Genomic DNA, 14,505 nt, shown 5'->3' with positions numbered 1-14,505 from the left:
GTTTACTGAGGGAATAAATCAAGAGAGAAGTAGAGTCATTTTAGACTAGACTTCTATACGACCAGAGGAGTCGCCCCCTGATGGACACGAGAGAGAATGCAGCTTTTAAGACTTCCGCCTCCTGGTCCCCACTAAAGCCGTGAACCCTGAACCCTCAGGGACTTAACTGACATCACCTGGTAAATGGTTGACTGTGAGAGGCTGCGAGGGCTCGAAATGGTAGAAATACAAACGGGACGACACTTTGTGTGTTCTGTAGAAATGTGGGTATTTATTTTATACTTTTTGCTCCCTTATTTGATCGTTTTTTTAGGCTCTTGCCTCAAGAGATGAGAGTTAAATATCAAATAATCTATTCATCCCCCCATGGTAACCCCGTGTTTAATGTCACATTGCTATGAATTGTGGGTAATTCCCTCAGGCAGAGTCTTCAGAAGTGTGGACTCACGGAAAGTGTTCATAAAGAGCTAAAAAAAAAACAATCTGCCATCGGGACAGCTCTGAACCCTTGCAGACTTTGCATCGGGCCCAATAACAATCACAGATGTAGATTCGCCTCGTAGACATTTGTCCTCGTTGTTTTTCAGGCTGTGAGAGTCTCGGTGCCGAGCAGACGCAGGTCCTCCTCTGGTTGTTCCGTCCTCCCCTGCAGGCCGAGCCGCTGTCCGACAGACCTCACCTCACCGAGGGCGACGGGGAGACGCTGGTGGAGATCGGACCCAGGTACTCACTCGGTCTGATGGATGAGCTCCATTACGCGCTGCGGCTCTGCTGTGAAGCCTGGTTTATAGTCAGCGAGGCAGCGGCACACAGTGACGCAACCACAGACTGAACGTTTGTAACCAGGCGATCAGGGCCCTTCAGACATGAAGGAAGTCTTAAAAAAAATCTACATTTGAGTTTATATTCAGACAGAAGACATTTAGAAAGAAAATTCCACATCAAAGTGCGACTGAAAATGTCTTTTAAAGTCTTTTACTTTTGTCGGTTTTTTTTGCTCTTCAGGCTGAACTTCTCCACCGCCTGGTCCACCAACACCGTGTCCATCTGCCGGAGCGCCGGCCTCCCTGAGGTCACGCGGGTCGAGCTGTCTCGCAGGTTTCTGATCAAGGTTCGCTCGGACAAAAGACGAACACCCGATTCGGGGACCTGTGTTCCCGCTTCACGGTCGCTCAGTCTGATCCGTCTCTCTTCCCCTTCAGCCAAAGAACGGAGAGAGCGCCGAGGAGCTCAGCGGAGACGTGAAGAGGCTGATCGAGCGTCTGTACGACGGCATGACCGAGTGCGTCTATCGGCATCCCGTCGCCTCCTTCGCCGTGGACGCCAAGCCGCAGCCGGTGTTCGAGGTGGACGTCCTGGGGAAGGGTCGGGTCGCCCTGGAGACGGCGAACGACGACCTGGGTGAGTCTCTCTCTGTCTGTCTGTCTGTCTGTCTGTCTGTCTGTCTGTCTGTCTGTCTGTCTCTCTCTCTCTCTCTCTCTCTCTCTCTCTCTCTCTCTCTCTCTCTCTCTCTCTCTCTCTCTCTCTCTGTTTCTCTCTCTCTCTCTCTCTGTCTCTCTCTCTCTGTCTCTCTCTGTCTCTCTCTCTCTGTCTCTCTCTCTCTGTCTCTCTGTCTCTCTCTCTGTCTCTCTCTCTCTCTCTCTCTCTGTCTCTCTCTCTCTCTCTCTGTCTCTCTCTCTCTGTCTCTGTCTCTCTCTCTCTCTGTCTCTCTCTCTCTCTCTCTCTCTCTCTGTCTCTCTCTCTCTCTGTCTCTCTCTCTGTCTCTGTCTCTCTCTCTCTCTGTCTCTCTCTCTCTCTCTCTGTCTCTCTCTCTCTCTCTCTGTCTCTCTCTCTCTCTCGACAGTTGGCCTCTTCATCTCCTCTCTTGACTGAACCTTCCTTCTCTTCTCTCTTCCCTTGTGCCTCAGTCTTGCCACTTTCTGTGAGTCCACTGTGTTATCTGATGGAGGTAATTACGTCACATGATGCGTGACTTTATTACGCAGCCGGTTGAAGTCACAGGACAGCAGTGCTGCTGCTGATTACGCTGCACATGCATGAGTGTGTTTGTAGTGCGTCTGTGTCTAAATGTGATGTGGAAGCTAACGAAACACAAACGGCTCTGTTTAATGGAGAGAGTAGACACTGACTGCTTCAGATGACTCTTTTCAACAATAAGTCAAACAACATATCAGCGTTTCTCTTCATGGTTTGTTCCGTAACGTCGATATGATGTCCGACGGCGGCCGTCCGTTCCTCTCCTTCACAGGGTTCTGACTTGCCGCTGCGGCCCGGCTTCATTAATATTCTCCCGGCTGCTCAACCGGAATGATGTCAGTACTCACTTTGTAGTCTCTGTCGTGCTCAACCGCCGAATTGAGGATTCTAATTAAAAAAAAAAAAAAAAAAAAAAAAAGGGAGACCTAATCTGGAATTTGTCATTATTTTTCCCCTCAAGGGTTGATTTCACTATTCTTGTTTCCCCCACTTGAGTTAAACGTGGAGTTTAATATTCATGTAGGTGACACGGCGTCATCTTAAAGCAGTGGATGTTAATGTAATCATCTAAATTATTTCAACTTCTGTGAAGTTGAAATAATGCAATGTTAGGATGCTGTGTGACGCTCCTACACAGAACTTCCTGTGTGCATGTGACTGTGGTTTGATTCATTTTGCATCTTGTGTTAAATGAGCGCAAACTTTTTTATGAGTTCATGTTTGCGGTGCTTTTTTCTTTTTTTTTTTTAAATATCAAATTCTGCAGAAGAAGACGAAGACGTGAAATGTCTTTTCCATCTTTACTGTGTTGTTGTTGTTGCAGGTCTGGCCTTTGACTCCTGGGACCTGGACTTCTACACGTCGATGTTCCAGAGGGTCAACAGGAACCCCACCAGTGTGGAGTGTTTCGACCTGGCCCAGTCCAACAGGTGGGGACTAGCGGGGGGGGGGGGGGGGGGCTCTTTGTGCTCTGCTCTGGAGCTCTTTTTTTCCCTTTTATTCCTGTGGGTTTGTTTTATTCTCCTCCGGTCTTTTCTTTGCAGCGAGCACAGCCGGCACTGGTTCTTCCGGGGCCGGATGGAGATCGACGGGCAGCAACAGAACCAGACTCTTTTCAGCCTCATAATGGACACCCAGCGGCACAGCAACCACAACAACGTCATCAAGTTCTGCGACAACAGCAGGTAGGAGTGACGTGTGTGTGTGTGTGTGTGTGTGTGTGTGTGTGTGTGTGTGTTTCTGTTCACACTGACTCAATGTGTGTGTGTGTGTGTGTGTGTGTGTGTGTGTGTTTCCAGTGGTATCAGAGGCATGAAGCTGGAGTGCGTTTACCCCAAAGATCCATCCAGAGCCAGTCCTTATGAGACACGCCACTCGCTGAGACACGTCATCTTCACCGCAGAGACGCACAACTTCCCGACAGGTCAGGACACGCAAAAAAGCACTTTGTCGTTTTAGATGCAACTTTTAAAGGAGCACTTCGACCCCTAAATGAATCGGTCAAGGAAAGGAAACGTTGTTTTTCTCGCGCGCCTTCACCGAGAACAGAGACGCAGGAAACGGATTAAAAGTCTCGATGAGTTGAAGTAAACGGTTGCCGTGTTTAGCGACGGTGAAACTACATCTTATGTGGATCAAACGGTTTGGTACAGAATCATCATCATCATCATCATCATCATCATCATCATCATCATCAGCCCCCATTTACTTCAATTCATCAAGACTTTTTTGATTCTCCGCAGGTCAGAATTTGATGTACAAATGATCATTTTGCTGGGGAAGTATTCCCTTTTAAGTGTCCTCTTCTCTTCTTCTTGTGTTGTCCTAATCAAACCCGTCTGACCCGTAGGTGTAGCTCCGTTCAGCGGTGCCACCACGGGCACCGGAGGTCGCATCAGAGACGTCCAGAGTGCCGGACAGGGAGGCCACGTCATCGCCGGCACCGCTGGGTACTGCTTCGGCAACCTGCACATACCCGGTCTGTAAAAAGAAACGCGGCGAGCTTCACCTTTTCTTCGCTTTCGAGATGTTCGACGGTTAAGTGACGTTGCTCTTTCTCCGCCGTCCGTCCGCCGGCAGGTTACGAGCTCCCCTGGGAGTCTGAGGGCGAGGGCTGGGAGTATCCCTCCAGCTTCGCCCCGCCGCTGCAGGTGGCCGTCGAGGCCAGCGACGGAGCCTCGGACTACGGCAACAAGTTCGGAGAACCTGTCCTGTCGGGTAGTGAAACCGAAACCACCTCGATGAATGACTTGCGATCGATTTTCTGTCGGTCTACAGATGGATCGATCGATGTTTGAGTCGTCTCCTCTCTTGGTTCCCTCCTCCCCAGGTTTTGCTCGTTCTTTCGGCATGCGGCTGGCCGACGGAGAGCGGCGGGAGTGGATCAAGCCGATCATGTTCAGCGGCGGTCTCGGCTCTATTGAAGATGCGCATGTAAAGAAAGAAGAGGCGGAGACGGGTAATGCTTCAGCTCAGCGTGTTGTAATCAATGCAGAGGCTATATTTACACACACACACACACACACACACACACACACACACACTCATCGATTAATGACTCACGGCGTCCCTCTGCTCCTCCACTCGTCCGATCAGGGATGGAGGTGGTGAAGATCGGAGGCCCCGTGTACAGGATCGGCGTGGGAGGCGGAGCGGCCTCCTCTGTGCAAGTACGGTCGCCAACAGTAAATCGCACGGCGGCGCCCTCACCTGGTGCAGAAGTTTAGTTTTTTTTTTTTTTTTAAATACGTTGGTGGCTTACAGGTCCAAGGGGACAACTCCAGCGCCAGGGATCTGGGCGCGGTGCAGAGGGGCGACGCCGAGATGGAGCAGAAGATGAACCGAGCTCTCAGGGCGTGTCTGGAAAGAAGCGGCGGGAACCCGATCTGCAGTATCCACGATCAGGGGGCGGGAGGAAACGGTACGGAAAACATCTGCTTTAAATTTTTTTTCAGGGTTTACGTAAAGCTCAGATGGTGAGACAGAAGTTAACGCCACGTTGTCGCCTTCAGGTAACGTGCTGAAGGAGCTCAGTGAGCCAGCGGGAGCCACAATCTACTGCAGCAGATTCAAGGTAATCGCCGCAGGAACCGGGGGCCGCAGAAAATGCTACGATGCTAACGGTAGCATCGGCATTTATTGTATATATTTACATTTGTTGTTTTCTCCTTCTCTTCGTCTTTGTGCGGCAGAAAGGGGACCCCACACTGAGTGTGCTGGAGCTGTGGGGGGCGGAGTATCAGGAGAGCAACGCCCTGCTGCTCCGTCCGTCGGACCGGGACTTCCTGGAGACGGTGTGTCGGAGGGAGAAGTGTCCCGTCGACTTCGTGGGAAACATCACCGGAGACGGCAAGGCAGGTTTCAGCCCAATAAACGCACATCCGTTACGCCGACCGACCCGCTGAACACCCTGAAGTACCGTGCCGAAAGCCATTCGATATTGTATCTATTTGAATCTTAATTTCTGCCTCAGATCGTGCTGGTGGATGACGAGGGAGGCAGCGGGGATCGGGCAGACGGGGGCCGCTGTCCCGTGGACCTGCAGCTGGAGTGGGTCCTGGGGAAGATGCCGCAGAAGGAGTTCAAGATGGAGCGCCTGGCGCCGAGCCATCGACCTCTGGCTCTTCCTGCCGGGCTGAAAGTCAAAGACGCTCTGGACAGAGTTCTGCGTTTGCCCGCTGTGGCGTCCAAACGCTATCTCACCAACAAGGTGTGCGTCTCACCCCGTCTTTGTCTTTTTTTTACGAGTGCGTCTGTGCAGACACTTTGTGACTCTCCCTGTCTTCGCCCCCTCCCCCTCCCCCCTCCTCCCCTCTCTCAGGTGGACCGGTCCGTGACGGGGCTAGTTGCCCAGCAACAATGCGTCGGCCCTCTTCACACCCCATTGGCCGACGTGGCTGTCGTCGCCCTGTCGCCGTTCGGCCGAGAGGGAGCGGCCACGGCCATCGGCGAGCAGCCAATCAAAGGCCTGGTGTGTCCCGCGGCCGGCGCTCGCATGGCCGTCGGAGAGGCTCTGACCAATTTGGTGTTTGCCAGAGTCACGGCTCTGAAGGTGAGCGGAGAACACGCAACAGTGCTTTGATCAATGGACGGAGCACGCTGTCTCTACTTAATGAAATAACAACTCTGTTCACTAGATCTTCAGGTCACATTTTTGGTTCAGATCACACACACCGATTGGTCAACATTTTTGACTGTGTGTGTGTGTGTGTGTGTGTGTGTGTGTGTTCAGGATGTGAAGTGTAGCGGGAACTGGATGTGGGCCGCCAAGCTGCCCGGCGAGGGGGCTCGTCTGTGGGACGCCTGCAAAGCCATGTGTGAGGTCATGGGTCAGCTGGGCGTGGCCGTCGACGGGGGCAAGGACTCTCTGAGCATGGCCGCCCGAGTGGGCAAAGAGACGGTCAAAGCTCCAGGTAGGCTACGGGACATTAAGACGTGTGGGATGTGCCGATAATCATCACGTTTTAGGACACGAGGCCTCTTGCCAGTTTATGACCAGCATGTTCTGCGAGTGTCCCGGGTTAACTTCCTGCCACTCGTGTCTCAGGTGCTCTGGTTATTTCGGCGTACGCCGTTTGTCCCGACATCACAGCCACGGTGACGCCCGACCTGGAGGATCCAGATGGAAAAGGTATTTCACACCGGAGGAACATCTGAGACGTGCCTTTTGAGACGTACATTGTTCAATAATGTGATAAAAAAATACATACATATTTTGTGCATTTTAGCTTCACATGTCCGATGCTCAGCCTGGTCGTCTTTATATTCAGAAGCCAGCAGATACATTTTTAAAAAAGTCTGAATGTTGTCATATCCTCATCTCTCCCAGACAGCAGACATCGTTCTCTCTCTATTAAAATATACAAAAGAAATGCAGACTCCACAGGCGCTCCTCTGTAGCGGCCTCTGACCCTTGTTGTTGTTGTCGGTTCTGCAGGCGTGCTGCTGTGGGTTCCTCTCAGTCCGGGCCGCCATCGTCTCGGAGGCTCGGCTCTGGCCCAGTGCTTCGGCCAGCTGGGAGACCGCTCTCCTGACCTGGAGCAGCCGCACGTGTTCGCCGCCGGCTTCAACGCCACGCAGGAACTCGTACGCGGTGAGCTTCCTGTCAGAGACACGGAGCTTCCTGTCCCAGAGCAGGAAGAAGCTGTGGTCCGGTCCGTGAGCTGGTCTTTCTCTAGCGTTCTCTAATAGTACGGCCACAGCTTTGTGCTGTGATACGCAGCCACCTGGTGGTTGTATTGGGTATTTTTTATTATTATTATATTTTTTTATTATTATTATAATGTTTTATTTAGCCAGGATATTTTTGAGATTTTTAACAGTTAAAAACAACATAAAAATATGGGAAAAAAATCACAAAAAACAAACAATTCAAATTAAAACAATTCAAATAAAACCAGCAAATTGCATCAATCAAACAATTGTCAAGTACATTTTAGTGCTCAATGCCTCCTTGTTAATTGTGTCATAATTTATTACCTCTCTGATCAAATTTGAAATAGCGCAGCAACCGTTTTGAACGTGTTCTATATTTTCATCCACACATGTTCCTTCAGATCGTCTGCTGACCGCCGGACACGACGTCAGCGACGGCGGCCTCATTTCCTGCTTGCTGGAGATGGCGTTTGCGGGAAACCGCGGGATCGATGTCGAGTTGTCGTCGCAGGGAGCTGGAGGTCAGTGAGCGACTCTTGCAGGGAGCAAACTGTGTAGCTTGTTGACCCGTGAACTCACGCCGTGCTTCTGCTGCACAGTCCTGGAGCTGTTGTTCAGCGAGGAGCTGGGTTTGGTTCTGGAGGTGTCTCAGCGCGACGCAGAGACGGTGTGCCAGAGATACGGCGACGCCGGCGTGCGGTGCCGCCGCGTCGGCAGGACCTGCGGCTTCGGACCGGACGCTGTGGTGAGACGTCGACCTTTAGACCTTAAAAAAAAAAAACAACACGTTTTCACCTCATCTGTGGTGACCGTTTGTCGCTCGCCTTTCAGGTCAGCGTTCGCGTGGACGGACAGGAGGTTCTGAGAGAGCCGCTGCCCAACCTCAGAGCATCATGGGAGGACACCAGTTTCCAGCTGGAGCGCCTCCAGGCCGACGAGATGTGTGTTAAACAGGAAGAGGAGGGGCTTGCCAAGAGGACACAGCCCTACTTCAAACTGACTTTTGACCCCTCTGACGTGCCCAGCGTCAGCCAGCTCAGTAAGAACCCAAACCAGACAGTCTGATTCTAACCACTAAGTGCTTGATGCTTAACATCTACCTGTTCCTTCAGGTCAGCCTCGCGTTGCCGTGGTGAGGGAGGAGGGCAGCAACGGAGACCGAGAGATGTCAGCGTCTCTGCACATGGCGGGCTTTGAGGTAACTACCCAGATCTCTATGAACGGGACGTGCGTTGTTGACCTGAGCTGTGCGGCCGGTGGGCGTGACTCTTGTCTTTCGTGTTTTTGGTGCAGGTGTGGGACGTCAACATGCAGGACCTGTGCTCTGGCTCCATCACTCTGGAGTCCTTCAAAGCGGTCGTGTTCGTTGGCGGATTCAGCTACGCAGACGTCCTGGGATCAGCTAAAGGTAAATAAACACACACACACACACACACACACACACACACACACACACACACACAATCGTAGACCACTGTGTTACTCGCGTGATTTAACTCCATTCATCCTTTGTGATAGGCTGGGCCGCCACTGTTGCGTACAACCCCAAGGCCAAGGCTGAGTTTGAGCGGTTCCGGCGGCGGGACGACACGCTGAGTCTGGGAGTGTGTAACGGCTGCCAGCTGCTCGCTCTGCTGGGCTGGGTGGGGGAGGAAGGAGCAGGTAAGAGGGAAAACGAATGCTGCAGCGGCGAGCGGAGACGACGCAACAGATATACATATACGTGAAGAAATGAACTTTATCGTCTGAGAGGTTTCTGATTTTTAAAATGCTTCTCTAATCCTCCTCCCCCAGAGACTGAAGTGGTGCTGACTCATAATAAGTCCGGCAGGTTTGAGTCCCGGTTCGTCAGCGTTGGGATCCAGGAGTCCCCGTCCGTCTGGCTCAGAGGGATGGAGGGCTCGGCTCTGGGAGTCTGGGTCGCACATGGAGAAGGTGCAGTGCTGTCGCACCCATTGATTCATTCTGCTGACTCATCAGGTCAGTGTGTTCTGTAATCAACAGCTGTGTTTGATATTGATCCCCCCCCTCTCCTCCCCCTCTTTCCTTCACAGGTCTGATGCAGTTCCGTAGCTCCCTGTCCCAGGACCAGATCATCTCCGGCGGGCTCGCCCCCGTCCGTTACCTCGACGACCAGGGCCGCCCCACCGAAGAGTACCCTCTGAACCCCAACGGCTCCCCGCGGGGCGTGGCGGGGCTCTGCTCCAGGGACGGGAGGCACCTGGCCATGATGCCCCACCCGGAGCGCTGCACCCTGGGCTGGCAGTGGCCCTGGGCCCCCAGGGACTTCAGAGCGTCCCTCACACCTTCGCCCTGGTTACGCATGTTCCAGAACGCCGCGGCCTGGTGCAGCAGCACAGAGTGACGACACTCCGGTTACATTTCTGGTCCTAGTATTATCTGTTTTTGGGGGTTTTGGGGGGTTTTTGGGGGGTCTGGTTACATTGTTAATGGTGCCTGCTGTACTACGTTATGACTTAAAGACAACTGAGGATTCTTTGTACACATTCTGCAATTTTTTGGCAATTGCTTTTTTTTTTTTTTTTTTTACAAATATGTTTTGTACCAATCAGGTCCGCTGACGTCATCAGTGTTACACTAAGAAATGTGATTTGCAAATAAATACATAATAAAACAGAAGCATGTGTAGTGTGTCATATCATTTAAAAAAAAAAGAAGAGCCATTTAAGTCAATAAATATTCTTTATTTTACACAAAAACACATATATATCAAGTATTTACATAGTACTATTACAGTACTGACGGCTTGTCTTGAGCTTGTTGCCCAGTTGGAGTCAAAATGACACTAAACTGTTTATTTGGGGGGTAAAAAAAATAAAGGATGAAATTGTGATTTACTCCCAACCAAACACTCCAGACCTCAGGTACTTCAACTTTACGGAATAAGAATTTGTGACCACAGCTGAACCAGCACATTGTGTTTTAGAGAACGCTCTTACATAGGCCCTGTAAACACGTGACTGGACAGTGCTGTCGTCAATATTATTGCATCCACTAATCCAACTACAGCCACAAGTAAGAAATCCTATAAAAGTCCACGTCAAACAGCTTGTGGACAAATCCGTCTACAGCGAGCGCCCCATCACTCCTCCTGAGGCCTCGGCACGAACCGAGCGTCCTCCTGTCTCTGGCGCCATCTGCTGGTTGATGTTGATAACGCAGATGAGGAGCAGGATGACCACCACCAGATCATCCAGGACCCCCAGCAGTCCGTGCAGGGAGGGGTCCGTTTCCAGGGGATTTGCTGACGAGGCGGCGGCGTCCTGAGGAGTGGAGGAGATGGACACCACGGTCCCCACGCAGCACAGGGCCACCCTGAAGAAAAACAACCACACGAGTCCTCCGATGGCGCCCAGGCTTCGGGCCGCTAGCTGCAGGAGAAGGGGAGCGTCGCACAGGTACTCCGTCACCTGGAGGGGGTCAGATCAAATGGTTCGAGATATGAGCGTTCAAACGTGACATGTGGATGTAAATATTAATATTAAAAGAGAGGCAGGAAGAAGCAGCACATGTAGACTCAAGATTTCCTCTTATACGTTTCTGTACGTTTAGATTTTGTATCTCCCTTAAAAGTGAGGATTGTATTGTACAACATATAACAATAAGACAACAAATGCAGTTTTAAAAAGTCATATTTTAGGATTTGATCTTGTAAACATTTTTACAAAAAAAAAAAAAGACTTGCTATAGGACTGCAAGAGCACATTCCTTATGATCTAATATGGTATCTAGAATATTATGCAAACAATTGTATATGGATTGCCTATAATATATATATATATATATATATATATATATGTATATTAAAACATAAAAAATGTGTGGAAAATGTATCTGTTTAAACTCAAAATCCAGCTGCCATACTTTGAAGACCAGTGTACTTTAACTCAAACAGACCCATCATTCCATCATGAGAGTATGTGAAGGAGGTCCATGTGGGGGAATCAGTCCTTTCAAAGGAAAGGTAACACTCGTCCTAAGTAGGGCAGCTAGGTGTGTCAACGCCAGGCGCGTTAACCGGACACCTCTGTTGTCCGGAGATACTGGTTGTATAGAACCACAAATCCTGTTACTAATCCTACTATCAGAGGGAGCGGTGGAGGATTTCTCACCAGGCTGTGAGAGAGAGAGTTGCATCACCTGATTCAGACACAGGTGAAAAAGGTGGAGAACAGGGGAAAACTATACTGAGTAAAGACGTTAAGAAGAGTTCCTGATCAGGTTAGATAAACTGACCCTTCGCGGGGCTCCAGAGTAACGCTTGTTGTAGTCTGTGATTTCCCCGAGGACTTCCTCTGACTGGCGGTCCGATCGAGTCTCGTTGAACAGGTGGCACAGCACACTGACCTGGAAGATCAGGAGCGATTTATTCCGACCTGACCGTGTGGAGACGGTCCGAAGACTAAAACGTTAGACTGAAGTTAGACTCAAACTAAACGTGGACTGTGTCTTCATGGGACCGTGCAGGATGTACCTTCTGTCTGCAGAGAGGGCAGCTGATTGCATCCAACCAGGACCCGTGTCTCCAGTAGGCGATCAGACAGGGAGCTGCAGAATCAAACACATACAGCGACACTACTTCATCTACTGTAACATTCAACGGTCGTGACCATAATGCACTGCTTCCCAACCAGTAAGGGGGCTTCACGAGGTTTGAATTTGAGGTTTAGCTTGTGTTAACTCTCCGTCTCCATATAACCGGACACCTCTGAGGAGGAGGATTTTGAGTAAAGCTGTCAGGTGAGAGCCGATTCAGACGGAACCCCTCCGGGCTCCAGACACACACTGGTGATTCTCGTACCGCAGAACAAATGGCCGCAGTTGGTCCGGACCGGGAAGCGGGCCGTCTGCAAGCAGACTGGACAACCGTCTCTGTTTACGGAGGAACCCGACTGTGTGGCTTCCTGCAGAGATGAGAGGGGGAAAAAAAAAAGAGAAGAATACGGAGTCAACAGGGACGAGAGGTGGGAAACAGGAAGAAGGAAATAGGAAAAAAATGAAAAGGAGGAAGAAGGAAGCAGAACCTTATGGCCAAATATAGTATTCCTGACATCGTGTTCTAGATCATACGTCTTTTTTTTCCCCAGCACCCGCCCCATTTGGCACCAGGTTTATTTTTTTTATATTGTTTTATTGTTTCTTAACAGTGAGGTCACCGTTAATTAGTCATGCAGCCTGTGAACCCTTATAATAATAATAAAAGCACTGATAATCATCACACAGGAGGGCCTTCCAGTAATAATATTCTCTGTGAAGCTCTCACCTCGCGGCGGCTCGGCGGCGTCGACGCCGGCGACCCGGGTGACCCGAGGTGGCCTTGACCAGCTGGAGCTTCAGAGGGGAGACGGTCCGGCCTGCAGCGTTTGACACCACACACACACACACACACACACACACACACACACACACACACACACACACACACACACACACACAGTGATAACACAGCTGACACAAAGCTAACTGCGTTTGTGAGATAAGGTCGATTGAGCTCAGCTCTTGTTCTATTTGTGGCGGACAGATGCTGAGGCTCTGACTACATGGAGATGCTGTGTTAAAGTCCTTTTACCCTGCATGTCATTCAAGATCAATACGTGGGATCAGAAAAATAGTGAAATGATGTAAATAAGTCAATCAGGCGTTCATCAGGCATCTTATACAACAGCATCTAAATCTGTCTTTTATCAGAAACTTGGCCGGTCAGCGAAAACAGATAAACAGGTCATTAAATCATTAATATTTCACATGATGAAACATGTTTTTGTTGTGGTTTGCTCTGGTTTAACTTCATGTTTGTGCAGCTCTTAAATGCAATGATAAAAAAAAATATTAAAAATTAAACATTTCTCACTGTTTCTGACATTAACCCCCCCCCCCCTCAAAACACAAAAGCCCTTCAATGCTGCCTAACGTGCAGCGAGGCGAGACTCACCTGGACTGAGAGCTGTGGTGCGGCCGCATCGCTGAGCCAGAAGCACGTCCGTCAGCTGTCTCCTGGAAGGAAGTGAAGCGCTGCCTCACAAGCATCACTGTTCAAAATCAATGGGAGGGGGGGGCCTGTTAATGATCAACCACACCTTCCAACATCAGCTGCTCTCTGCTTCTTCCTGCTTTAAAGGAGCAGTAATGCGGTCAGGTCAATAGAGCGGCGGCGGCGGCGGCGCTTCTGTTTACGACATGTTAGACTTTGAGGGTTAAAAGTATCAGAATCGTTTCATCTAAAAAAGCCCACCTCCTCCAGTCTGGTCAGAGGTAAACTATTTTTTTTTGGAGGGGGGGTCACATGACCTACCGGCAGATGAAAGCCACGCTGTGTTTAAGTAGGTTAGATCTGACCTCGCCAATCATTTACCCACAGTTTACTCTGCTAACAGCCCCGCTTTGTGTAATTCCACTCTTACCATAAAGTATTGGTTGTGACATTGACGCCGCGCTACACCAAGGGTCATGGAGAGACACCTCAGCCTCTCGTAGAACCACTGCAGCATGAAGGCACATTTCTCAACTACTGCTGCATCCTGTTATCGTTAAAATAAAGTCAAAGTTTTGGCCAAATGACTCAAAATGACGCAATAAAACTACCAAAATAAAGTTGCTGAGGGGAGGGCAAAAAGTTCAACTAATAGATAACACCATGAAACCTCCCCAGTTGATTACTGACATTAAAACAAGTATTTTTTTGTATTACAAGTTTTCTGAAATGTGCAAATGAGGCACTACATTATCAAATATGTGCCAATTTGCATACCTACTCAGACCATAAATCTGAAGATTGGATAAAGAAAGGTTCAAACTGGTCGTTTTCATTTTGTTGAGATATTCGAGTCAAAGGTTTTTACGGAGGGACTTTTGGATATCTCTTTGTTTCACTCCATAAAGCAGACAATCCTGTCAACAGACGTTAAGAAATACATTTTTTTCGTCGTGTTTTTAGTAATAAAATGTCGTATAAATCAGGCTATGAAGGATTTGTGAACAAAGCTCACAGTAAAAACCTTCAGAATATAGAGAGGAGTGAAACTGGGAAAGTTTGGTGTATGTTAGAGCTGCTGACTAATTTTAAGAAAAGGGCCTTTAAAGATATGTTTTGTTAAATGACAGACATTTTGAAGACACTACAGGTACATAGAGTAAAAACATGAACCATATAGATATGACCATGAAGCTTTCTCTGTTCATTACTCACATTAAGATTATATTTGTTTAGGAGAAATCTACAGACACAAAGACAAAGTAGTAAAATAAACAGCTACATGTGTATTTTGGATGTTTTTGACTGAAAGAAGACGTGTTAAGGAAGCAAAACAGCCTAAAATCTTGAAATAGACCAGAGTATGAAAAATGTTTTTGTCT

At 49.4% G+C, this 14,505-nt stretch overlaps 2 protein-coding genes across 3 annotated transcripts in view; one reads left to right on the top strand and one right to left on the bottom strand.

The window, feature by feature from the left end:
* Nucleotides 1-9,771, top strand: part of pfas (phosphoribosylformylglycinamidine synthase) — a 12,419-nt gene extending 2,648 nt beyond the window's left edge. For both annotated transcript variants that reach the window (XM_068702445.1, XM_068702444.1), the window contains exons 3-28: nt 588-723; nt 1,006-1,111; nt 1,203-1,401; nt 2,801-2,906; nt 3,021-3,161; nt 3,276-3,400; nt 3,827-3,955; nt 4,057-4,194; nt 4,307-4,435; nt 4,573-4,646; nt 4,741-4,897; nt 4,989-5,050; nt 5,169-5,330; nt 5,450-5,686; nt 5,798-6,028; nt 6,209-6,389; nt 6,524-6,607; nt 6,914-7,069; nt 7,533-7,652; nt 7,731-7,876; nt 7,963-8,170; nt 8,244-8,329; nt 8,425-8,539; nt 8,650-8,793; nt 8,926-9,066; nt 9,186-9,771. In XM_068702445.1, the coding sequence (XP_068558546.1) occupies nt 588-723; nt 1,006-1,111; nt 1,203-1,401; nt 2,801-2,906; nt 3,021-3,161; nt 3,276-3,400; nt 3,827-3,955; nt 4,057-4,194; nt 4,307-4,435; nt 4,573-4,646; nt 4,741-4,897; nt 4,989-5,050; nt 5,169-5,330; nt 5,450-5,686; nt 5,798-6,028; nt 6,209-6,389; nt 6,524-6,607; nt 6,914-7,069; nt 7,533-7,652; nt 7,731-7,876; nt 7,963-8,170; nt 8,244-8,329; nt 8,425-8,539; nt 8,650-8,793; nt 8,926-9,066; nt 9,186-9,496 (3,824 nt within the window). In that variant the 3' untranslated portion in view covers nt 9,497-9,771. The remainder of the gene's footprint in view (nt 1-587; nt 724-1,005; nt 1,112-1,202; nt 1,402-2,800; nt 2,907-3,020; nt 3,162-3,275; nt 3,401-3,826; nt 3,956-4,056; nt 4,195-4,306; nt 4,436-4,572; nt 4,647-4,740; nt 4,898-4,988; nt 5,051-5,168; nt 5,331-5,449; nt 5,687-5,797; nt 6,029-6,208; nt 6,390-6,523; nt 6,608-6,913; nt 7,070-7,532; nt 7,653-7,730; nt 7,877-7,962; nt 8,171-8,243; nt 8,330-8,424; nt 8,540-8,649; nt 8,794-8,925; nt 9,067-9,185) is intronic.
* Nucleotides 9,772-9,815: 44 nt separating this feature from the next.
* si:dkey-183n20.15 (RING-HC_RNF170 domain-containing protein) lies at nt 9,816-13,590 on the bottom strand. Its single transcript, XM_068702426.1, has 7 exons — nt 13,554-13,590; nt 13,085-13,181; nt 12,416-12,506; nt 11,954-12,056; nt 11,627-11,700; nt 11,389-11,499; nt 9,816-10,562 (listed from the first exon to the last, which is right to left on the bottom strand). Exons 1-7 carry the CDS (start codon nt 13,573-13,575, stop codon nt 10,218-10,220), a joined length of 843 nt encoding a protein of 280 aa, XP_068558527.1. The 5' UTR covers nt 13,576-13,590; the 3' UTR covers nt 9,816-10,217.
* Between the last annotated feature and the right edge of the window lie 915 nt (nt 13,591-14,505).

The sequence above is a fragment of the Cebidichthys violaceus genome, unplaced genomic scaffold (assembly GCF_023349555.1).
Source record: "Cebidichthys violaceus isolate CVI_PGR_0920_01 unplaced genomic scaffold, fCebVio1.0.p SCAF_84, whole genome shotgun sequence".
NCBI lineage: Eukaryota > Metazoa > Chordata > Actinopteri > Perciformes > Stichaeidae > Cebidichthys > Cebidichthys violaceus.
This window is presented reverse-complemented; position numbering and strand designations above follow the sequence as displayed.